A 25,757-nucleotide genomic window follows, 5' to 3' on the forward strand; every position below is an offset into this window, starting at 1 on the left:
AAGCGTAACGTTCTTTCGTGGTATAGATTTACAGCTGTCCCTGGAATGTGTAATTTAAGACTTACCAGCCCATTAACTTCTTGAATCGTTGAATTTCATTCACCTGCTGTAGACCTAGCCTATATGTTGCGTGACAAAAGGGGGAACATAATATACTCAAATAATTGCCTCCACTTACAGCACAAATAGCAAATAGCATGAATTGGAAGCTCTGCAATCAAATAGTGAGTAATGTTAAGACATGTAAAGGACCCACTGGGCACACCTCATCATTTCAACGTGGACATTTTGGTAGTATTTGGTTGAAACTTCAATCAAAGAGATTTTTCAACCTTTATTTGTTGAATTCACAATGTGTTATCACTGCGCTTTCAAACATTTAAAAACACAAAGTTCAAATGGGAATACAATGTCAGATATTGTTATTGTATAAATACAAAATAAGGTGCAATGTGCAAAAATCGCTCTTTCATTTCCTGGTTGCTAAAATTCTAATAGTTTGCCTAATTTCAGTTTGTGACAAAACAAGCAAGTATAGTGTAGAGAATCTAAACCGCTGTGAAATATATTTTACATAACCCCAAATATTGTATTTTCAGCTGTTTGAAGCTCGGTGTACAAACCCGAAAGTAAACCCGACGTAAAAACAAAACTTAAGAACTATCGATTCTTAGACTTACTTTCAATGAGAATGACAGATCAATAACTCACATTTCCATGTGAATTTGGTCGGGGTCACCCAAAAAGTTACATATTGCAGCTTTAATGTGTGATCGCTGTGCTTTCATCTAACAGCACAAACAAATTACGTGGATTGTAGTCGAGATTACATTAAAAGTACATAGTGCAAGTGATCAATGCTGTTTCAGGTTCTGTATAGATTATTACAGCAGTTGTGAATTTCTCCACCGACCTGCGACCTTTGCATGCTTTCTTGAACATGCACGCTTTCTATGATTGCATAAGAATACATTTATAGTTACAGTAGGCTAACCTCAAAATGTGGCCATGGAGGTGTTACTCATTTTACGGTTGAATAAATACTGTTAAATTAGTTTATAAGATAGCCTTTAGGCTATTTACTGTATTATAAAAGTAATATTGAAATGTGTTTGGTTGACAACGCAACCAAATATCAACATTTAAAGGAAATGTACCTAATGCTTGAATAGTTTCATCTGAGCCACTGGCTTAATCTTATTCTTTAACTTTTATTTTTGGTTTAGTTGGAGGTGAGTCCAACGTATCATTTGTTAACTTGTGGCTATTTACTGTATTGCAAAAGTGATATTGAATTGTGTTTGGTTGTCAACGAATTCCAGTTTGGATACAAATTAATAATTCATATGTTGGATTCACGTCTCCATCTCAACCAAGAATCAAAGTTAAAGAATAGGACTAAATGTGCATTTAAAGTTTGATTATATTATATTTAGTCATATTCTTTAACTTTGATTCTTGGTTGAGATGGAGACGTGAATCCAACATATTAATTTGTAGACAAACTGGAATTAAAGCCAGAACTAAGTCAGTGGCAAAGATGGAACTATCCAAGCAGAAGATACATCTCCGTTGACAACCAAACACAATATCTAGGTACAATACAAATTCAACATATTTTATACAGGGTTTGTCTATGTTGAAAATTGGTTACAATGACATAATCCTGTGGTTTCATCCTCAAAACAACAGTTTACATTGATTACTTTTTTCTAGAGGTCGACCGATTAGGATTTTTCAACACCGATACGGATTATTGGAGGACCAAAAAAAGCTGATACCGATTAAATCGGCCTGATTTATATATATATATATATATATATATATATATATATATATATATATATATATATATATTTGTAATAATGACAAACAACAATACTTGAATGAACACTTATTTGAACTTAATATAATACATAAATAAAATAAATGTAGTCTCAAATAAATAATCAAACATGTTCAATTTGGTATAAATAATGCAAAAACACAGTGTTGGAGAAGAAAGTAAAAGTTCAATATGTGCCATGTAAAAAAGCTAACGTTTAAGTTCCTTGGTCAGAACATGAGAACATTGGAAAGCTGGTGGTTCCTTTTAACATGAGTCTTCAATATTCCCAGTTAAGAAGTTTTAGGTTGTAGTTATTATAGGAATTTTTCGGACTATTGCTCTCTATGCCATTTGTGTTTCATATACCTTTGACTATTGGATGTTCTTATAGGCACTATAGTATTGCCAGCCTAATCTCGGGAGTTGATAGGCTTGAAGTCATAAACAGTGCTGTACACCAGGCGGCCCAAACTGCTGCATATACCCTGATTCTGCTTGCACTGAACACAAGAGAAGTGATACAATTTCCCTAGTTAATATTGCCTGATAACATGAATCTCTTTTTAATAAATATGCAAGTTTAAAAATAAATATTTGTGTATTGATTTTAAGAAAGGCATTGATGTTTATGGTTAGGTATATTGGTACATTGGTGTTAAATCATCACCCGTTTGGCAAAGTTGACGTAGGCTGTGATTCAATGATAAATTAACAGGTACCGCATTGATTATATGCAACGCAGGACAAGCTAGTTAATAGTAATATCATATAATATCACTAGTAATATCATCAACCATGTGTAGTTAACTAGTGATTATGTTAAGATTGATTGTTTTTTTATAAGATAAGTTTAGTGCTAGCTAGCAACTTACCTTGGCTCCTTGCAGCCACAACGTCCTTTTGATGCTGCACTTGCATAGCAGGTGGTCAGCCTGCCATGCAGTCTCCTTGTGGATTGCAATGTAATCAGCCATAATCTGCATCCATAAATGACGATTACCGATTGTTATGAAAACTTGAAATCGTCCCTAATTAATCGGCCATGCCGATTAACCACTCATCTATGTAATGAGTGGAGCTGAAATATGGGACTAAAAACAAACAAAAGATAGTATATTTTTTTACAATAGTTGTTTCCGTAAAATGTATATAGTATGTATAAGCTGGAAGTAGAAGCCTAAGTGTTGTTGTCCATCAGTTTACTCCAATTAGGAGAGGGATGGTAGGGTTAGAGGAAAATAATAACGGAAAATATATTTTAAAAATGCTATAATTTATACACAGTGCCTTTGTAAATTATTCCGACCCCTTGACTTTTTCCACATTTTGCTACACTACAGCCTTATTCTAAAATTGTTTAACAAAAAAAATATATACACACAATACCCCATAATGACAAAGTGTTAACAGGTTTATACATTTTTGCTAATTGATTTTTAAAAACTAAACAGAAATACCTTATTTACATACAGTTGAAGTCGGAAGTTTACATACACCTTAGCCAAATACATTTAAACTTAGTTTCACAATTCCTGACATTTAATTCCAGTAAAAATTCCATCTTAGGTCAGTTAGGATCACCACTTTATTTTAAGAATGTGAAATGTCAGAATAATAGTAGAGAATTATTTATTTCAACTTTGATTTCTTTCATCACATTCCCAGTGGGTCAGAAGTTTACATACACTCAATTAGTATTTGGTAGCATTGACTTTAAATTGTAACTTGGGTCAAATGTTTTGGGTTGCCTTCCACAAGCTTCCCACAATAAGTTGGGTGAATTTTGGCCCATTCCTCCTGGCAGAGCTGGGATTGATGTCAGGGCTTTGTGATGGCCACACCAATACCTTGACTTTGTTGTCTTTAAGCCATTTTGCCACAACTTTGGAAGTATGCTTGGGGTCATTGTCCATTTGGAAGACCCATTTGCAACCAAGCTTTAACTTCCTGACTGATGTCTTGAGATGTTGCTTCAATATATCCACATAATTTTCCTCCCTCATGATGACATTATTTTGTGAAGTGCACCAGTCCCTAATGCAGCAAAGAACCCCCACAACATGATGCTGCCACCCCAGTGCTTCACGGCTGGGATGGTGTTCTCCGGCTTGCATGCCTCCCCCTTTTCCCTCCAAACATAACAATGGTCATTCTGGCCAAACAGTTCTGTTTTTGTTTCATCAGACCAGAGGACATTTCTCCAAAAAGTAAGATCTTTGTCCCCATGTTCAGTTGCAAACCGTAGTCTGGCTTTTTTTAATAGTGGTTTTGGAGCAGTGGCTTCTTCCTTGCGGAGCGGCCTTTCAGGTTATGTCGATATAGGACTGGTTTTACTGTGGATATAGATACTTTTGTACCAGTTTCCTCCAGCATCTTCACAAGGTCCTTTGCAGTTGTTCTGGGATTGAATTGCACTTTTCGCACTAAAGCACGTTCATCTCTATGAGACAGAACACGTCTCCTTCCTGAGTGGTATGACGGCTGCGTGGTCCCATGGTGTTTTATAGTTGCATACTATTGTTTGTACAGATGAATGTCGTTCCATCAGGCGTTTGGAAATTACTCCCAATGATGAACCAGACTTGTGGAGGGCTACGATTTTTTTTTTAGGTCTTGGCTGATTTCTTTTGATTTTCCCATGTCAAGCAGAGGCACTGAGTTTGAAGGTAGGCCTTTAAATACATCCACACCTCTAATTGACTCAAATGATGTCAATTAGCCTATCAGAAGCTTCTAAAGCCATGACATCATTTTCTGGAATTTTTCAAGCTGTTTAAAGGCACAGTCAACTTAGTGTCTGTAAACAATTGTTGGAAAAATTACTTGTTTTCAGCACAAAGTAGATGTCCCAACCGACTTGCCAAAACTATAATTTGTTAACAATTATTAGCAACATACTGTAACGGTTTTGACTTGAGGTTATTATTTATAGGGGTGCCAGGTAGGTTGTGCCTACCAGAGAAAACATTGGTTTCTCCTTTTGGTTTGGGAGGGAATGAGTCCCATCTGGTCCGTCAAGTCTACACCAATACAAAGGATTTATGTAAAAGTCAGGATGGAAATACACTTTTCATAAACCCTTAAAACATTGAAAAGAACTTCAAAAACAACTATATTCTTTTGCGTGGGTTGTATTAGCAACAAAAATGATTACACACATATATAATAATACAACACAATGAGTTCTGGTTCCTCCAGAAATGTCCTGTACCTCGGGCCTAAAAGAATCCAGCCCTGTAAAGGAGTTCAGGGAACTCAAGTGACCTTTGTCACGCAATGTTTGTCCGTTCATTCAAGTGTAGCGTACACCCAGTATTAATCATAATCAATATAACAATTATTTTACCACAGAACTTTAAAGCGTATCAACTCTTACTAAGTCCTCAACTACAACTAACTACATAAATCACCGTATACATGACATCAAAACAAATGAAATACCGTATACAAAAAGGTTGTAGTCATTCGGTCAGACAATCCAATCCGCCAACAGATCTCCAGCGGAGAAAGGTCACGAAGAACAGAGAGGTGTAGTCCACGGACGCAAAGAGTTGATCCTGGGCTACAAAACACACGTTTAAAGGCAACAAAACAAACGAAATAGGGGAACTGAGGGTTGAACACATCCTCATTTACGTCTCCATCACAACCCCACTTTTGCGCAGCTGATGCTGGCGGGAAAGGGAAAGCGCCCTATTGGAAGGAGAAGCACTGAGACGGTTCAGAAAAATTCAGGGCCGTCACAATACTTCATCTTAAATAACCATGGAGAATGTTCTCGGCAGTTAATTTAGTTTCAACAAGTATGCCTGAATACAGCCTGGCAGATGATCAGCCTTATAATTGAGCTAATAAGCTACATTCAATGGACTATAGTGGTTTTTCACCAGATGCTGGTGTGTTTCAGCAATTCCTTAGTTCCTCTGAGCCAGTTGAAAACATTGACAGATTTGACAGCTCTACACATTGATGGGTTGTAATGATGGTAGTAGGAACTCCAGGAAAGACAACCTTTTTTCCTGTGAGTCACTCTGCCTGCGGTCACACCAACTCTCGCTCAGCGAACCGCAGAAGTCTGACTCCTGTATGTGGTTGGTTAAAGCTGTTTTTATTAGCTTTTTTTTATAGCTTTATGTCTAATGACATGGCATAAAAGTGAAAACAAAACAGTGTTTGTGTAGAAAGTACTCTCCGTTGTTGGAAATGTCAATCCTTAACCCCTATTCAACCTGTATGAACTCATTTGACAGACAGATCTACCGTGTACAGCTGCTGTCTCCCCCAACAGGAACCAGCCTGTTTTCCCAATTCCCACAGCTGACTATAGTGGGTTAGATCATCTCAGTGCCCAAGAAAAACCGGGTGACATGCTGAAATAACTATCATCGGTTATCATGAAATTCTTCGAGAGGCTGGTCATGGCCCACATCAAGGCCAGCATGTCAGGTACACTGGACATACAGTGCCTTGCGAAAGTATTCTGCCCCCTTGAACTTTGCGACCTTTTGCCACATTTCAGGCTTCAAACATAAAGATATAAAACTGTATTTTTTTTGTGAAGAATCAACAACAATCATGAAGTGGAACGACATTTATTGGATATTTCAAACTTTTTTAACAAATCAAAAACTGAATAATTGGGCGTGCAAAATTATTCAGCCCCTTTACTTTCAGTGCAGCAAACTCTCTCCAGAAGTTCAGTGAGGATCTCTGAATGATCCAATGTTGACCTAAATGACTAATGATGATAAATACAATCCACCTGTGTGTAATCAAGTCTCCGTATAAATGCACCTGCACTGTGATAGTCTCAGAGGTCCGTTAAAAGCGCAGAGAGCATCATGAAGAACAAGGAACACACCAGGCAGGTCCGAGATACTGTTGTGAAGAAGTTTAAAGCCGGATTTCGATACAAAAAGATTTCCCAAGCTTTAAACATCCCAAGGAGCACTGTGCAAGCGATAATATTGAAATGGAAGGAGTATCAGACCACTGCAAATTTACCAAGACCTGGCCGTCCCTCTAAACTTTCAGCTCATACAAGGAGAAGACTGATCAGAGATGCAGCCAAGAGGCCCATGATCACTCTGGATGAACTGCAGAGATTTACAGCTGAGGTGGGAGACTCTGTCCATAGGACAACAATCAGTCGTATATTGCACAAATCTGGCCTTTATGGAAGAGTGGCAAGAAGAAAGCCATTTCTTAAAGATATCCATAAAAAGTGTTGTTTAAAGTTTGCCACAAGCCACCTGGGAGACACACCAAACATGTGGAAGAAGGTGCTCTGGTCAGATGAAACCAAAATTGAACTTTTTGGCAACAATGCAAAACGTTATGTTTGGCGTAAAAGCAACACAGCTCATCACCCTGAACACACCATCCCCACTGTCAAACATGGTGGTGGCAGCATCATGGTTTGGGCCTGCTTTTCTTCAGCAGGGACAGGGAAGATGGTTAAAATTGATGGGAAGATGTATGGAGCCAAATACAGGACCATTCTGGAAGAAAACCTGATGGAGTCTGCAAAAGACCTGTGACTGGGACGGAGATTTGTCTTCCAACAAGACAATGATCCAAAACATAAAGCAAAATCTACAATGGAATGGTTCAAAAATAAACATATCCAGGTGTTAGAATGGCGAAGTCAAAGTCCAGACCTGAATCCAATCGAGAATCTGTGGAAAGAACTGAAAACTGCTGTTCACAAATGCTCTCCATCCAACCTCACTGAGCTCGAGCTGTTTTGCAAGGAGGAATGGGAAAAAATTTCAGTCTCTCGATGTGCAAAACTGATAGAGACATACCCCAAGCGACTTACAGCTGTAATCGCAGCAAAAGGTGGCGCTACAAAGTATTAACTTAAGGGGGCTGAATAATTTTGCACACCCAATTTTTCAGTTTTTGATTTGTTAAAAAAGTTTGAAATATCCAATAAATGTCGTTCCACTTCATGATTGTGTCCCACTTGTTGTTGATTCTTCACAAAAAAATACAGTTTTATATCTTTATGTTTGAAGCCTGAAATGTGGCAAAAGGTCGCAAAGTTCAAGGGGGCCGAATACTTTCGCAAGGCACTGTACTTCTATTTGCCTACCGCTCCAACAGATCCACGGAAGATCCCATTTCTATCGCTATTCACACGGCCGTAACACATCTGGACAAGAGGAACACCTATGTGACAATTCTGTTCACTGACTACAGTTCAGCAGTCAACATGATTGTTTCCGCCAAGCTCAAAACCAAGCTTAGAGCCCTGGGTCTGGACACCACCCTCTGCAACTGGATCCTGGACTTCCTGATGGGCAGACCACAGGCTGCGAGGATTGTTAAGGTTCACCCATGACTGCGTGGCTTTGCACGACTCCAGCTCCATCATCAAGTTTGCTGACGACGCCACAGTTGTAGGCCTGATAACCAACAAGGACGAGTCCGCCTATAGGGAGGAGGTAAGTGAACTGGCATTATGGTGCCAGGACAACCTCTCCCTCAACGTCAGCAAAACAAAGGAGTTTATTGTTGACTTCAGGAAGCAGAGGAGGGAACATGCCCTGATCCGCATCCATAGGACTGCAGTAGAGAGAGTCAGCAGTTTAAAGTTCCTCGGCGTCCACATCACAGAGGACGTGTCATGTACCAACAACACCACCACTCTTGTCAAGAGGACACGACAGCGCCTGTATTTCCTGAGGTGGCTGAAGAAATTCTACATGCCAGCCTGGGTCTTCTCCAAATAATACTGCTGCACCATCGAGAGCGTCCTAACCGGTTGCATCACGGCCTGGTAGGGGAATTGGTCCTTCCACGATGGCAAGGCCCTCCAGCGGGCCCTCCATATTTACATTTACATTTACATTTAAGTCATTTAGCAGACGCTCTTATCCAGAGCGACTTACAAATTGGTGCATTCACCTTATGACATCCAGTGGAACAGCCACTTTACAATAGTGCATCTAAATCTTTTAAGGGGGGTGAGAAGGATTACTTTATCCTATCCTAGATATTCCTTAAAGAGGTGGGGTTTCAGGTGTCTCCGGAAGGTGGTGATTGACTCCGCTGTCCTGGCGTCGTGAGGGAGTGTGTTCCACCATTGGGGAGCCAGAGCAGCGAACAGTTTTGACTGGGCTGAGCGGGAACTGTACTTCCTCAGTGGTAGGGAGGCGAGCAGGCCAGAGGTGGATGAACGCAGTGCCCTTGTTTGGGTGTAGGGCCTGATCAGAGCCTGGAGGTACTGAGGTGCCGTTCCCCTCACAGCTCCGTAGGCAAGCACCATGGTCTTGTAGCGGATGCGAGCTTCAACTGGAAGCCAGTGGAGAGAGCGGAGGAGCGGGGTGACGTGATATATATATGGCCCAGTACATCACTGGGACTGTGTTCCCACCCATCCAGGACATCTACTCAAAACAGTATCTGAGGAAGACCTGCAGAATCATCAAAGACACCACACACCCCAGTCATAAGCTGTTCACTCCCTTACTGTCGGGTAGATGTATCGGGACATGAAGTCTGATACCAACAGGCTCAGAGACAGTTTTGATCTACAGGCCATCAGACTACTTATCTTTTTTTAAATGTCTTATTGTTGTTGCATTGTCAGTAAGGAACTTGCAAGTAAGCATTTCATTGGACAGTGTATTCCATGTGTATCCCGTACATACGACTAATAAAACTTGAAACTAGATAGCTAGCAGCAATTAAAATCTCAATATATTCTCCCCCATTCCCTCCTGCTTCCTGTTTGCCATTCTACTACTGTACCATGTGACACGCGCTTGCCTGTTATCACCACACACGTTTCCTGTTCTCTTCCAGGCGCTGAGGATGACATGAGGGAGCCAACCTGGTTGTGTCCCGAGGTCCGAGCCCTCTCTCTTCTCCTTCTCTCCTCCTCTCTTTCTGTCCACTACCTGTGTGTGTGTGACGGTCATGACTTAGGGTTGGTGTGAGCCCACCCTCCCTTCCTTGGAGCACTGCGTCTTGGAGACAGTGCTTCACTCGCCCTGCTTACATGAGCCAGCAGGACGCGGCTGCGGTCCTCGCACTCTCCGAGCGCCTCCTGGTAGCCTCGCACAAGGGCCAGGCCGACAATGTGGTCCAGCTCATCAACAAGGGCGCCAAAGTAGCCGTCACCAAGGTGAGTGGATTAGAGGAGGTTATCTTCTGGTGTGTTCATAAGACTTTTGTATTTTCAATGTGTTTATTATGCCAAGTAGCGGCGGTCACACAGGCTGGGCCACCAGGCTTTTTTTCCCCTGTCAAACGTGTACTGTGTACCACAAGAGGTTGATGGCACCTTAATTGGGAAGGATGGGCTCGTGGTAATGGCTGGAGTGGAATAGGTGGAATGGTATCAAATACATCAAACACGTGGTTTCCATGTGTTTGATGCCATTCCATTTGCACCGTTCCAGCCATTTGATGAGCCGTCCTCCCCTCAGCAGCCTCCACTGCTGTGTACTGTTTCTGTGTGTAGCCAATATAGGTGGGATTGTGTGGGTACTGTGTCTCAACTGCAGCCTCATTGGGCCACCAGGGCAATGACCATGGGGCAGATTAGTGGGACTGGAGCAGTATATGAATTTATTATAATCCTCACTTTCATGGACTATCTATTAAACTACCCTGTTTCCTAACAATAAGTTAGAGTAGCTGTATTTTACAGGAAGGAGGAGGAGTTGGAATTTGAAGGATTAGGAGAGGAAGAGGAGGTTACAAATGAACACGGCCATGAGGGACTCTCTCTGATGCTGATTTTACCCATGTGTGTGTGTCACTTGTGCGAAGGAGCTTTTCCATCGCTCCATCTGGCTGTCCGCGACCACAGCTGTGGGAGCACAGATCTGGGTAAACACGCGGACACACGCAACACAGTGTAAACCTCTGTTTGAGGTCACACCACACAACGCTGGGAGAGAAGATTTCTTAAACATGCCATGTAGCCCCAAGCCACTTCACTGAAAGGAGCAGAGGAGGAATACAGTATAAAAATGCCCGAGATTGACAAAATTCATATATATATATATATATATATCAGATTAACACCTGGGTGTTTGCTGTGAGAGTCACAGACAGACATGCTTGATTGAAGTAATGTGCGGCAGTAGCAATCCTATCTGTCTGTGAAGTGAATAGCCTGTCTTTGTGTCTCTGTCAGAGCAGCTCTGGTAATTAAGACAAACCTGAGGTGTGGAGATAGTATTTAGGTCAGGCCTTCCTCAGATCTCCAGTCTTTCTCTTGATAGACTGCAATGTGATACTGGCCGATAAGACAGGCAGGCAGAGGCCTTTTTTCCTGAGCCTCATAAATGTACTTCCTCAATAACACATCTCTGGGCAGAAGCTTTTTTTTCTGCTTTCTGTGATGTTCACGTTAAATGCTGTGTGCCCCTTTAAGAGCGCACAAGAGTCCTGGGTTAAGGAAGACTTTCAATCTTCTTTAATTTGTCAAGAATGCTGCATTTTTCATTGTTTCAGGAAATGAACTGCAATTCTTACACTAACAGCTGAATATGAGTGAAATATGAATACATGACTGACTGAATATATGAAAGTTGTCCTTTTTCTATCAGGTCTACCTGTCTCTTTGATAATGTTACGTTCAGCTGGATTTTCACATTTTGGCTGGATTCCCTAGTAACAAAAAACAAACTAGAAACATGAGGATTATATTTCAGTTGGAAATTCCGGTGCTTCAGGGGAAGAGGAGGGGAGGTGAGAAAGGTATTGTATTGGGGAATGTGAGGTAAAGTGTCAAGTTTTGGATGGATGTTTTAGGTCTGTGGAAGAGAAACTCTTTTGAGAATGAGAAAGAGAGGAGTTAGAATAGAACCGTGAGTCTATCTAAGGTCGTACCAGGCCACAGAGCAGAGAGCAGGCCCTTTCCATTCACAGTCTCCTGGGATAATAGACTTCACTCTGGCTGGGCCCTGACTCTGTTTACCTGAGACACTTCCATGGCAGACATCCAAGCCTGGCCCAGTGAAACTCAACCCCTGCCTGGCCATAGTGAATACCAGGCAGTGCCGAGCCGCACCCATATATCAGGCCACACTCGCCTGCTAAAGTGATTGTGGTCTCTCCCGTCTCTACCCATTTAATGGAGGGCTGTGAGGATTAGGCGTTGATAAGGGGGTTGTGTTGATGTGGTTCTTTGTGATTGCACACCTGATCTCTAATTACATTGAATTAACATGGATGATTCAATATGGCTGCCAGTTACAGGAGAGGGATTCTGCGGCAGGCAGACAGCCCGTTTGCATTTTATTCTCTCACTTCCAGATTGTCACTGTGCTTTAAACAAGTCCAATGTTATTTGTCACATGCGCTGAATACGTGTAGACCTTGCAGTGAAATGCTTACTAACAAGCGCTTAACCAACAATGCTTTAAGAAGAACAAATAATTAAACAGCAGCAGTAAAATAACAATAGCGCGGCTATATACAGGCGGTACAGTCCATAACTAGGGTGGCTGGAGTCTTTGACAATTTTTAGGGCCTTCGTTTCCTGTAGACTATGTGGAGATAGGGTTCGGTATTTTGAAATAATGCTTTATTAAGATTTACTGAGAGCATCTGTTCACATTAGCTTAACCCCAATTAAGCCTCTTAAAGAGCGACTGCCTTCAAAAAAGCAACAAATCCTTTTGAAAACTGCCTACGTGGCTTCGATTAGAGTCAGAAACAGTTATTCTAGTGTCAAAATTGACTACAGTGTAAATAGGATAATTTGGGTCATAAAGTCAGTCTCGTCTTAAAACTGAGTTTGGAACATCCGTGCGTCACAACGGGTAAATGAAAGTTGGGTTTTCATTGGACGATGTCCATTTGCCCACTATGGGGTGAACAGCTGCGGTGATTTGCTATACATCCAATAGCATAGACAGTGAGACAGACCTGCCAAGCAGCTCCGACTTTGCTTACATAAGAGAACACGTCGCACATTTTTTTTTTTTTTTTACTTGAGAACATTGGTACTTAACGCCTTAGGTGTAAAATTGCACAACTAAAACATCCTCGGCAAAAACGTCAAAATGTATTAAAGATTTCTTAGATTCATTCTGGGGATATTGAGGAAGTGAAATAGGCTTCTGTGTCTACAGTGTCTAATGGGAGACAAACATCATGAACCAAACACAGAATCATTTAGGAAACACACCTCCCAAGACGGAAACCTAGTTTCCCTAAAGAGCAACAGTTTGGATGCCTTTCAGTTGTTAAAAGAAAAGGAACCTTCCCATGACGAGTATCCAGCATACCTTTACATTTCTAACCTCATCTAATCCAATACAGCATATGATCTTAACGTCGGGTAGTATCACTGATTTAACCTGGCAAACAATCCATTATTACCATAGAAAGAGAAACCTCCCAAAACTATAAATACACATTTGCTCCATAGCAGGCTGCAGGTCCATAAGTCTGGTTCCCTCCCATTCAAGCTTGTTTAAACCGTATGTGGATTAAATATTTGTTTGTTTACTGGCAACTCGTTATTCAAATGACCCGTGTGGCCATGACAGACAGATTGCATGCGGCTAAATGCTGTGCCACGATGACAGCACAACGTGTTACTGGGTATGGCTGAACTGTAGACACATTGTCACATACAGTCTGGTTGGCTTCAGTTGGGGACACTGATATACGGTCTGGTTGTGTGGCTGGCTTCACTTGGTTTCTCTCTCTCTTCAGTTGCTGTGGCCCTCTCTTCTGTGTGTGAGAGTGTGTGTTCTGTGTCCACAGTACGGCAGAAGTCCCCTGCATCTGGCCTCCTATAAGGGCCACACCGAGGTTGTGCGCATTCTCCTGAAGGCCGACTGCGATCTGGACATCCAGGACGATGCAAGTACCCAGAGACTGTCTGTTTGTACACTGCCTTTCATTTGCACTGCCCTCTTTCCATGTTTCCAGCACCACAGTCATGATTGTGATGATGGATTTGTGTGTGGACCATCGCTTGGTTTTCGCTGGCGTTGCATTAGTGTCGCTCACCATCTTCCCAAATGAACATCACACCCATTTAACACCATGTAGTATTTGTAATATCACACAAACAAACACCAGAATGTATGTAATATAGACCTTTACGTGTGAACCAGGTCACTTTTTGAAGCGCACAAACGACATAACATCTGCATGGAGATTCTGAGTCTGGCTGCCTGGTGTGTGTTTTGATTGCAGTGTAGTTTCTCCTGCGTGCGGACGCCCTTTCCATTTCTCTAAGACTGTCGTGCTAGTAGTATAATGACCTCCAGTGGCCTCGAGTGGGATTATTCTGATTGCCAGCTTGAGGCATGCAGCAGACCTCTACGGGTCTCACCCCCTGGGTGCAGGTCAACCCTCCTCCCCCTCCGCAGTCCCACAGCCACAGATAATGGTCCAAAGCTCTGGCGCTCCCAAATTCTCTCCATCTGGTCAATGAGCTCCCGATCCCGAACGGGCCACAGCGCGTCCTCGGCCACCAACGGGGGGGAGTGGTCACAAGGAGGAGGGAGAGGAGGGGAGAGAGAGAGACGGCAGTGGAGGAAGGCTGCTGGACCTGGGCCTGGGAGAGAGACTGGAAGGTCAGGGAGAGTGAAGAAGGTTAGAGAAAAGCTACTTTGAGCCCGTGGAAAATATTCACTCTCCCAATCCTCTACTACTGCACGTCCTCTGGTTGTTGGGCACGCCTCTTGGTTATCTTCACTTGGAATGAACAAACCACAACCCCACCCCGCCCACTCACAGGAATCAGCGCTTCTTCTTGCTCTTCTTTCTTCCCACCCTTTCCCGTGACATGTCGAACCTGGTCTGCAAAACGTCACTCTGTTGAGCTGCTGTTAGGAGGGGGTTCTCCATGTTTGTGGGAATTCCATTTATGGTAGAGCATAAATGAGCTGGTCTGAACTGAGTGCTTTTGCCTGCTGCTGCTGTGTTCACTGCTTTGTATGGAGGATGCCCACTGTAGTAGACTGTGATAGTATGGAGGCTGGTGTCAAACTGCGGTGTTGGATGATTGTTGTAACATCATGGTCATTTCTTGTGTTAGTAATAACCTGAAACATTGCACTTGAGAAACTCTACTAAAAAGTCCACCCATCATATTCAAGTCAGGTTTCCAACTGCAATGGAAAGTTATTAACCAGTGGATGTGGTAATTTGTATTCATCATTGTTGTGTAAATCCCTAACTGATCATTGTATGTGTGTGTGTGTGTGTGTGTGTGTGTGTGTGTGTGTGTGTGTGTGTGTGTGTAGGGTGGGCAGACAGCCTTACATCGGGCAGCCGTGGTGGGAAACAGTGATGTTATCTCTGCCCTCATCCAGGAAGGGTGTGCTCTGGACAGACAGGACAAGGTACATATCACACACAGCGCTCACACACACACACGGCTAAAAGCACGGCCCAATGCACTCACAGGAACAGAGGGATTTTAAACCCCCAACAAACTGTCAGACAGCACTAAAACTATAGAGAACACACTGCGCCTGTAATCTGCTTAACCCCCATTCATTCCCAGCAAAGAAATAGGAATTGTCCCAACTGGCACCCAATTCCCTATATAGGGCATTACTTTTGACCAGAACCCTATGAGCCCTGGTCAAAAGTAGTGCACTAAATAGGGAACAGGGTGTCATTTGGGATTCATACATAGCCCATGGAAGTCCATGTGAATAGAAAGTGTGTTTATAGCTAGGCCTAGACATGCAGCCTCTTACCTTACCTCACTAATCTCCTACTTAGCTTGCCATGTTAGCTATTTTGACTGTAAGAGTAACAATAACACTGTTGTCCAGTATGATAGTTACTAATCCAGAGGTCAGGCTGTGGATGTGTGAAGCTCTTGACTGTTTGTTATTGCAGGACGGTAACACTGCTTTGCATGAGGTCTCGTGGCACGGCTTCAGCCAGTCTGTCAAACTGCTGGTCAAGGCCGGAGCCAACGTTCACTCAAAAAACAAGGTACTGCAAATATACTGCCAATACTGTAGTTATAAAACAGCTGTGGTTCCTATAGGTCCTGTGCTGTGACTGCAGATTATTATACGACTGGAGAGCTTTTAGTGGTGCTTAGTGTTGACCTGGGTGGTTTTCAGTAGGGCACACCATAGCAGAGATATAGAACTGCAAACGGAAAGCTGTGCTCTAATTGGACAAGTTGAGTTTTGTACAACACCTCCCAGTTTCACCCTGTTCCAAAATGTTGTCTCCCTATTAAAAACACAACCCTGGTGTCTGTCTGTTTGTCTGTCCATGTAGGCAGGGAACACAGCCCTCCACCTGGCCTGTCAGAACGGCCACGCTCAGAGCTCCAAGGTCCTGCTGTTAGGTGGCTCCAGGCCCGACAGCAAGAACCATGTAAGTCCCCCTCCTCCATGGGTTGGCTAGTCTATGGGGCGCCGTTTGTACCGTCCTATAATTTGTGAACAACAATAATTCCGTGTCACAAAATGTAGCATGATAACAAGTGGCACTCCAAAGTAGCCTTCCCATGATTTGATACACAAACCCCAGGTATCTCTGAACCACTGCTGAGGGAAACATGCTGACAACAGAAGCCGCTCTACATTTAACTCCTACCACAGAGCAGTTTGCATTGCAGTCACTTAACTATGAAACAACGTATTCACTCCGAGCATAATCGCCCCTCATGGGTGACTTGAACAAAGCTGCTGAGCAGAGGAAGTAGCTCTACAATGCAGTTCGTTAGTCCTCTGCCACACCAGCCACTTCCCAGTGTCATGCAGCGCTACTCTACTCCTCCATTGACTGCTCTCCCAACGGCTGCGTGAAAGGAAACTCAAGCCGCGCGTGGCGGTGGTGGTCTCTCTTCGTTGTGTTCCAGGTGGGTGACACGTGTCTGCATGTGGCGGCCCGTTACAACCACGTGTCCATGCTCCGCATCCTCCTGGGAGCCTTCTGTTCTGTGGGAGAGAAGAACCAGGTTGGTCTGAGCATGTGACTGACACTACTTTCACACAAGAGGGCTTTTCCTTCTTTTTATGTTCTGTCTTGTATATTTGTATATCACTCTCTTGTATTTCTCTCTCTCCCTCTCTCTCTCTCTCTCTCTCCCTCTCTCTCTCTCTCTCTCTCTCCCTCTCTCTCTCTCCCTCTCTCTCTTCCTCTCTCTCTCTCTCTCTCAGGCTGGGGACACACCGCTGCATGTTGCAGCAGCGCTGAATCATAAGAAAACGGTGCGTCTTCTGCTAGAGGCTGGAACAGAGAGCAGCATCCGCAACAACGTGAGTGGAGGGGCCCGCGGACCGGGCTCTGTTCTACACTCTTAGGAGAAAAATAAGGGTTCTTCTTCTTGTCCCCATAGGATAACCCTTTTTGGTTCCCAGGTAGAACCTTCTGTGGAAAGGGGTTTTACATGGAACCCAAAAGGGTTCTACCTGGAACCAAAAAGGGTTCTTTCAAAGGGTTCTCCGATGAAGACTGCCAAATAACTCTTTTAGGTTTTAGATAGTATAGTATACTCTTAGGGGGAAAAAAGGTGCTATGTTCACTATGCTCTGGAGCAGTCATGCATTTCCAAAGGCCGTCTTAATCATGACTAATGTCCCCGCACATTCTGTTTGGTGAATAAGCTGCTCTGGAACCATGGCTGTGGTTTTTTCCTCAGTCACAGTAAAGCCACGCAGACCTTCCTTGATGAGTAACAACAGTATGTTGTTCAAGAAATGTCGTTTTGACATAGTGACAACTGAAATAGCCACTTGGAAATATCTATTTATATTTACCCTTCACTTCATTGCCTGACGACTCAAACTGAATTCCTCCGCTGCTCTACGTTCGCTACAGTCTTCAGTCTGAGACTGACGTCGTTGAAGTCGTTTGTGGTGACGTCAAAACGAGAGCTGTTGTACGAAACCAAGTCATCGGCGATCGGCTAATCTTTAACCAATCAGAGTATGAAAGCCAATGACACTTTTTCAAAACGCAGCTTTACCCACTTATGTTCTGGCTCTGGCCCGACACATCAGTTTCTGGGACCAATCAGAATGGTTAGAATGTGTTTGCTTTCTAGAAAACGTCAGGAGGGTACTCAGTTCCAGACCCATTGCGGAGAAGAAGCTAACGTCTGTTTGGCCAGAGCAAGGAGTTTGGGTAGCCAAGCAATGAACATAGTGCCATAGCCAGTTGAATTATGTATCTCTAACTAGGCGATGTAGCCCTGGTTGACTTGCCTCTTGTCTCTGTGTGTGAGCAGGCAGGCCAAACTGCACTGGACCAGGCCAAAGACCACAACAACCCAGACATAGCTCTGCTTCTGACCAAAGCACCTCAGGTGAGTACAGGTTTACCCAGTCTGTCCAACAGGGGCACCCAGGCAGTGTTATTATTTTACTTTCACACCTCACATACCAACCTTATCTATATATTTATGTAGAAAAAAATGTATGCTGCAGACTGTGTTTGGACTTGAATTACGATACTTCAGGTGTTTGACTGGCGTTTTTATCTGTCTGAAATTATCATATCTCCATAACGCCTACCTCACATCATTCCTGTGGGTTGGCAGTAAAGGTGTTTCTGCATCAAGTGCAAGTATGGGCAGAGTCCATGGGAGACTGCTATAGATCTAGATAGGCACTGGCACATGGAAGTGATTGGGAAATGGAGAGGCTAAACTATTTAGCATTATTTGTGCTATTTTAGCTGTAGCTATATCCCTACCTTAATCAAGAAACATTCACTAATTGAAGAATTTGCATTTGCTCCATGTAAAGAGCTGGACAGGCTGAAGTAAACAAAAAACAGGACCTTCAACCAATCAATGGCCATCAGTAAACGTACAGTGATTAATACGACTGGCCCTTAGTTCTCACACTGCTCTCCCTGCGTGTATTCAGGTCCAGAGCTTCACCCGAGGCAGGATTGTGAGGAAGAGGAGGGACAAGCTGAAGGCTGAGCGCCGAGCACAGTCTGTGCCCAGGGATGAGATGCTCCCCAGGAAGGTACAGTTGCAGTACAGCTAACCGTCTCACTCTTACCGTGTGCGGCAGCATATTATAACACAGATGTGGAGATGTTCGATTTTTGTTGTGCCTCACAGGACAGTGCATCTGCTGCTGACGACACTCACAGCAGCGACCTCGTCGCCCGCAAACACGAGGTGGTCGAGGCGAGCGCCGGCAAGAGCACAAACAGGAAGCTCAAAGAGAAGGTCAGCTATTACCTTAACCTTCTAAAACAACCCGCACATGTTTACCCAGGTGAGATACGTTATCAATCTTTAAACAGATGGAATATGTGATGCGGTGTGGTGTCGTTGCAGCCCTCGCTCTCCGACCCCCTCCGCCGGAGAGAGAACAAACACGGAAAGAAGAGGCGGGGCCAACTGCGTGGCTCCTCCCCCCAGCCCCCGCCTCACAACTACAAGGCCTATCAGCTGTACACTCTGTACCGCGGCAAGGATGGCAAGATCATGCAGGTAGATAGAAAAGAGCACACAGACGCCTGTGCTTTTGTTTGACATTATTCATGTGATGCTATGATTTCATCATGCTTTTACTTCATATTGTGTTGCTGTGAAAGCACTGTGAAAGTAGCTACTGTCAGAGATTTTCTGTCATGTTGAAACCTTGTAACGGGCTTTGCTGCTCTATTCTTCTATGTAGAAGACACATATTTCAGTTGGAGCAAGGCCCTGCGACAAACTAACATCCTGTCCAGGAGGTGTACTTGTACATCTAGCTGCCTCACGCTACAGAAACATGATTAGGCTCCTGTCCTATGGGCCACTCTGGCTCGGACAAGACTTACATACTTAGTAATTAATACAATTTCCGACTGAGTTTGTGTCTGCTATCAAGTGGATCAGTGCCCATGGTTGGTTTCTGTGTCCCAGGCGCCTATCAATGGCTGCCGCTGTGAGCCTTTGATCATCAAGCTGGAGAACCAGCTGGAGGCCACCAAGGAGGAGATGAAGACGGAGATCCACACAGTGCAGGACCTGATGAACAACAAGATGGGACAGTTGGACCGCAAGAACAAACATCAGGTACGCAGTAGACCAGGGTCCTGTTCATTAGGGCGTTTTCATTTTTTTTTGCAACGTAAACTGAAAATGATAGTTTTCGACCTACATCCCACAAGCCTCTGAAGTCACAGCAGTGGATGTGGGGCAGGCATGCATTCATAATTGGCTGATTTTGCCTATTAATGAAATGAAGTGTAATGTTACTAAAGTCATAAGCAGCTGTGAGCTTTTGTTTCACAACCGGCGTCTTGCATTAACCACGGCAGCTTTATCAGGCTCTGGCATTTAACTATGTGGTTTGTGATTGTGTGGTTCTAGATCCGTGCCCTAGATAAGATGACAGTAGAGAGAGTTTCAGCGGAGAGGACAGAGTGCCAACACAGGATCGACCAGAGGGCCATGCAGGAGAGACAGGAGGGGGAGAAGAGACAGGTAATACTGACAGCAGTGTCAAACTCACTCAACACCGCAAGAGAGGCGGGTCTCAGATGGACTTAACACTAGTTCCTATACCGTCACGTGCTGTCATTAAACTTTTTTAATTCAAGGTTGTCGTTAAAATATTAACATAGCTAACAATGCTTTATAAAGTAACTGTCCAGTGTTTCCAGATTTCTATGGAATATGACCTGTAGTGACTTATATGAGTGAAATAGCTAATTAAAACAATTTGGGAAGGAAAACTATGTTAAAAAGCATATTTTTATGTTGGAATGGTCTGTGCGTACCCCAACAACAGAATGGTGTGGGAGTATACCGGTCATTAAAAATATTCACCCATGTAGACAGCTGATTGGCCAGCTCATCCTCCTTTAGAACAGGGTTTCCCCAAACTTGGTGCTGGACCTCTCTGGCAACAGCTCTGGTGGACATAACTGCAGTCAGCATGCCAATTGCGCACTCCCTCAAAACTTGAGACATCTGTGACATTGTGTTGTGTGACAAAACTGCACATTTTTAGTGGCTTTTATTTTCCCTAGTACAATGTGTAATGATCGTGCTGGTTAATTTTAATCAGCTTCTTGATATGCCACACCTGTCAGGTGGATGGATTATCTTGGCGAAAGGAGAAATGCTCACTAACAGGGATGTAAACACAGTTGTACAATACATGAGAGAAATAAGCTTTTTGTGCATATGGAACAGTTCTGTGATCTTTTATTTCAGCTCATGAAACACGGCAGCAACACTTTAAACTTTGCATTTATGTTTTTGTTCAGTGCGGAAAGTATTCAGAACCCTTGACTTTTTACACATTTTGTTAAGTTACAGCCTCATTCTAAAATGTATTAAATTGTTTTTACCCCTCAATCAATCTACACACAATACCCTATAATGACAAAGCAAAAACAGGTTTTTAGAATTTTTTGCTAATTTATCCATTTTAAAAATGAAAAAAAAAAAAAAACATTTGCCTAAGTATTCAGACCCTTTACTCAGTACTTTGTTGAAGCACCTTTGGCAGCGATTACAGCATTGAGTGTTCTTAGGTATGACGCTACATGCTTGGCTCACCTGTATTTGGAGAGTTTCTCCCTTTCTGCTTTGCAGATCCTTTCAAGCTCGGTCAGGTTGGATGGGAAGCGTTGCTGCACAGCTATTTTCAGGTATCTCCAGAGATGTTTGATCGTGTTCAAGTCCGGGCCACTCAAGGACATTCAGAGACTTGTCCCAAAGCCACTCCTGCGTTGTCTTGGCTGTGTGCTTAGTGTCATTGTCCTGTTGGAAAGTGAACCTTTGCCCCAGTCTGAGGTCCACTCTGGAGCAGGTTTTCATCAAGGATCTTTCTGTACTTTGCTCCGTTCATCTTTGCCTTGATCCTGACTAGTCTCCCAGTCCCTGCCGCTGAAAAACATTCCCACAGCATGCTACTGCCACCACCATGCTTCACCGTAGGGATGGTGCCAGGTTTCCTCCAGACATGCCATTCAGGCCAAAGAGTTTAATCTTCAGACCAGATAATCTTTTTTCTCATGGTCTGAGTCTTTAGGTCCCTTTTGGCCTGAGCTCAATTTCAAGTCTCATAGCAAATAGTCTGAATACTTATGTAAATAAGGTATTTCTGTTTTTGCTTTGTCATTATGGGGTATTGTTTGTAGATTGCAGAGGATTTTCTTTTATTTCATTCATTTTAGATTAAGGCTGTTATTATAGGGTATTAAGCCTCATTATAGGGTATTGTGTGTAGATTGATTGAGGGGGGAAAACAATTTAATACATTTTAGAATGAGGCTGTAACCTAACAAAATGTGGAAAAAGTCAAGGCACTGTATCTAACCTGCTGTATCTCTGTCACGAAACCTTTTCTTGTCTTGGCCTGCCCTTCCAGCAGGCATCAGTGGTGAGCGAGCTGAGAAACTGGTGCCTGGCCAAGCTCCAGAACATTGAGGTGCGTGTCACTGGAGACCCCCGCAACGTCAAGCTGCGTCAGTCCTCGTCCATGGCTGAAGGCCTGTGTGCGATGGCCCCTGGGAGCCTCACTGTGTTGCCTGCAGGAGGGCCTGGGTGCAGCATCGAGTGTCTGGCCCCCCACACCACTGACGACACCGAGGGAGACCCCAACGCGGCCGCCACAGAGGACCACTCAGCCAATCACAACTTTGGGGTTCAGGTGGACAGCTCTCCAGGTACAGTTCAAAACAGAACTCAGTGAAATAGCCAGCGCTCCGAATTACTACTCTTATGCACATGCACGAACGCACACACAATGGAGGGAGAACTCATTTAACACAGATACAGGCTTATGTAAACGTTACGTAATCTAAATATATTATTCTTAGGTCATACCCTTTTTTTTAGAAGTAAATAATAGAGAATTTTGCCCAAATAGAACATTTTCACAGAAATGCTCAAAATATAAAGTTGCCTTTGGCAGGTTAATTAATTTATCATCCTAATCTATCACACTGCATTTGAAGATGGCAATCTCACTGGAACTAATTTGAATAATCATAAATGATTTATTGTGTGCCGTGCTCTAAGGTTGACTTTTTAATTCTAATTCACTTAATAATTGGCTCTCGGAAATCTCCCAGACGGTGGTAAACATCACAAGCGAGAAAAGATCTCCTCCCCAACTGCCGCTAAGTCCCTGTCCCCATCTCCCCAAGTGGTGCGGCCCAAGGAACGCTCGCTGTGTTCTACTGACCCCCGCAGGCCATACCAGGGACTGCAGGACACGGCACTGCTGGATTTGGCGCCGAGCAAAGGCGGCAACAACCAGCGGGCCAGCAGCCTGTCGCCAGCCACCGAGCGCCGCTGCAGCACCAGGCAGGACAAGGACTGCGACAGGGAGAGGGATAGAGACAGGGAGCGGGGCAGGGACAAGGGCAAGCACCACAAGAGGCACTCCCAGGGCAGAACTAAAGCCAAGGGGGCCTCGGTGGGGCAGGTCGAGGGGACTCAGACTCTGGGGGTGTTTGGGGAGAGAGCCGTGGAGAGAGGTGGGGGGGAGGGCTTTGCACAGGAGAGGGAGAACATGCACGCCCTGGAGGTGACACAGTACTTCTTTGAGGCGGTGTCGACCCAGATGGAGCACTGGTATGAGAGGAAGATCCAGGAGGCCAGGTGGCAGGCGGACCAGAGGGCCCAGGCAGACAGGGCTGCCCTGGTGGAGAGGATCACCTACCTGGAGGACGAGCTACGCACGCTCAGGACTAACAGGCACGACGACAGCTAACACAGGGACACCACTGCGGAGTATAGAGCTACACCTTCAGAACAGCAAAAAAATCACCATCTGAGCTCATTACAGATGGCACCCTGGATCAACTGGACCCACCGACCCAAAAAAATTGTCATTGACTGAATTTAGCATATGGAATACTTTTGGTAAATAATGTCATGCAACAGTAGAAAATCATCTGTATAGTAACTTATTTTAAAGGCATGTTATGGCATGCCAGACTATTCAGTATAATGTGGTCTTGTTATTCATTTGTTTTGGGCAGCTCCTGTGTTTGTGCTTTGTAAAAAACCCTAGTAGATTTACTGATAGTTATTTATAATGTATTATGTCATGGGGCCATCACAGAACTGGTACACGCACACACCTGGGCACAATGTCACGCGGTCATTAAGTCAACATGCCAATACTTTTTTATCCTGTGATGAGAAAGCCTGTTATGTGAAAGATTCTGGAGGTCTGCTTGTGGAAAATGTGGGTCATATTTTTCTGGTGACGTTCTTAACGTGTATTCAAGGAGAGAGTAGAGAAAGACAAACCCAGACGGCGGAAATAGTTGAGGTAACCAGGATGCTTAACATTTCAGTAGAATACGCTACTGCAAGCTTTCATACAGATATGTGACTTACAAGGGTAACAGAACTCAAGAGAATACAGCCAAACTGGCAATGGCTTAACTATTAAGAAAACATTAGTATTCATAACCTTTACTCCAACCCACTAATGTATGTTTCTTTAAATGGTAAAAACCGTAACACCCTACCGCTTGTCCTTAGCACTAAAACGAGGTACTGTTAAGAAGAACCTGTTTGCATGGTGGAAAGTCTGTTTTTACTCTTCTGAAATAGACCTGTGCAAACAGTGTATTAGTTAGTGTTCATGTGTGACATTTGTCCTGTTCAGGTGTGAGGTCGTGTACATTGATGCCTTTGTTGATATGAACACACATTCTGTGTAGTAAAATAGATATCAAATTGATTTTGTAAAAAAACAACTGTCATTGTTTTATGTTCAACATGTACATAACATTTCATGAGGATCCTCTGGACACAAACAGCTTTACAATAGCCCAACATGAGACCGAGGGTATTATGTCAGACATGATTGCAAATGGCATATCACACATGGCTCGCACAGCTTTCCTCAAAAGTGTTTTGAAAGCGTCACCACTGCTAGACATGGACATGTTGATGACAATCATCTGATATAGAACTCCTCATGACAGATTTCATATGGTCCAAATCACATTATGAACCTGCAACGAGCTGGTCTGGCCAAATGCCACGGTGCTTCCACAGTAAGTACTGATTCCAATGGCTTTCACAGTCCATTTGAGGCAGCATAGAAAAGCTTCTGGCATTCACTTGCAGGAGAAATCGGTGGATTACCTCAGCCCCAGACAGGTGACATTACTTCTTAACGTTAGCCAATGCAAGGGATGACTGTAGCTCATCGTGATGCATGTTTGCCTGTGTGATCATCATTCGGATGGCGTCCTAGACATACGGAGACCATGAAGGTAAGAACAGGGGTTGAACACAGAATGACGTCATTTCAGACCATATCTCACCTGATTTGTGCTATTTTTATTCCTCTTGAACTCATCTCGCGCCCAATCCCGCAGGTATTTTCGGTCTCCCTCGTCTGGCACTTGTCTGATGGTTCTCATCATGTTTCTGTAGAGACTCAACACTTTCTGCCTCTGTATAAACTGTAGAAATATAGACCAGAGGAAGCTAAACAAGATAGCTAGCAAGTTACCTGGCTAATTTATCAACAATCATATTAGCAGAGCAATCTGCCGAAGGAGAAAGCGTTAACAAAAAAGGGCATAGTATTAGCGACGCAGTGAGGATATTACACGTAAAACCAAATTGTCAGATGAGCGAACTAGAGCTGCTGCTGAAATGCTAACGTTAGCTAGCTAGCTCATCATGCTGCCATGGCTATTTCCCAAGTCTGAATGAAAGAGAATACTATCTAGTTGGCAGTAGTACTCGAACCGTATGGTTTACAGGTCATGAAACCGACAAAATATGTATTACCTGTTTTAATGTAAGTGCTGCCGCGGGTAACCTTGAGCTAGCCATGATGTGAATTGTAGCAAACATGGTTGTAGAGGCAGCTCCACAGCTGACCTGTTTTGGCAGTCAACATAGATAAATATAAATGTCGCCCTCTTGTGGGGTGGAGTATTATTGAAAATCTATTTCTTTAGGGGCCATAAACCAATACTGTATGTACATTGGCTAATACCAAATACAGTACATATTACATAA

General features: G+C 43.6%; 2 protein-coding genes across 7 annotated transcripts in view; one reads left to right on the forward strand and one right to left on the reverse strand.

Moving 5' to 3' along the window:
• LOC118386727 (ankyrin repeat domain-containing protein 6) overlaps positions 1-24,453 on the forward strand; it is a 56,624-nt gene extending 32,171 nt beyond the window's left edge. For 3 of the 6 annotated variants that reach the window (XM_035774489.2, XM_035774488.1, XM_035774490.1), the window contains exons 2-16: positions 9,641-9,962; positions 13,568-13,666; positions 15,061-15,159; positions 15,668-15,766; positions 16,064-16,162; positions 16,650-16,748; positions 16,951-17,049; positions 18,021-18,098; positions 18,664-18,768; positions 18,867-18,977; positions 19,089-19,244; positions 19,662-19,814; positions 20,112-20,225; positions 22,123-22,420; positions 22,829-24,453. In XM_035774489.2, the coding sequence (XP_035630382.1) occupies positions 9,837-9,962; positions 13,568-13,666; positions 15,061-15,159; positions 15,668-15,766; positions 16,064-16,162; positions 16,650-16,748; positions 16,951-17,049; positions 18,021-18,098; positions 18,664-18,768; positions 18,867-18,977; positions 19,089-19,244; positions 19,662-19,814; positions 20,112-20,225; positions 22,123-22,420; positions 22,829-23,472 (2,379 nt within the window). In that variant the 5' untranslated portion in view covers positions 9,641-9,836 and the 3' untranslated portion in view covers positions 23,473-24,453. Of the gene's footprint in view, positions 1-9,640; positions 9,963-13,567; positions 14,408-15,060; positions 15,160-15,667; positions 15,767-16,063; positions 16,163-16,649; positions 16,749-16,950; positions 17,050-18,020; positions 18,099-18,663; positions 18,769-18,866; positions 18,978-19,088; positions 19,245-19,661; positions 19,815-20,111; positions 20,226-22,122; positions 22,421-22,828 lie in introns of those variants that run through there. The other 3 variants (XM_035774491.1, XM_035774485.1, XM_035774486.1) reach the window with 3 other exon arrangements.
• On the reverse strand, positions 24,453-25,651 carry lyrm2 (LYR motif containing 2). The gene is made up of 3 exons (XM_035774492.2): positions 25,524-25,651; positions 25,049-25,189; positions 24,453-24,974 (listed from the first exon to the last, which is right to left on the reverse strand). Exons 1-3 carry the CDS (start codon positions 25,587-25,589, stop codon positions 24,888-24,890), a joined length of 294 nt encoding a protein of 97 aa, XP_035630385.1. The 5' UTR covers positions 25,590-25,651; the 3' UTR covers positions 24,453-24,887.
• Between the last annotated feature and the right edge of the window lie 106 nt (positions 25,652-25,757).

This window comes from Oncorhynchus keta, chromosome 8 (assembly GCF_023373465.1).
Source record: "Oncorhynchus keta strain PuntledgeMale-10-30-2019 chromosome 8, Oket_V2, whole genome shotgun sequence".
Taxonomy (NCBI): Eukaryota; Metazoa; Chordata; class Actinopteri; order Salmoniformes; family Salmonidae; genus Oncorhynchus; species Oncorhynchus keta.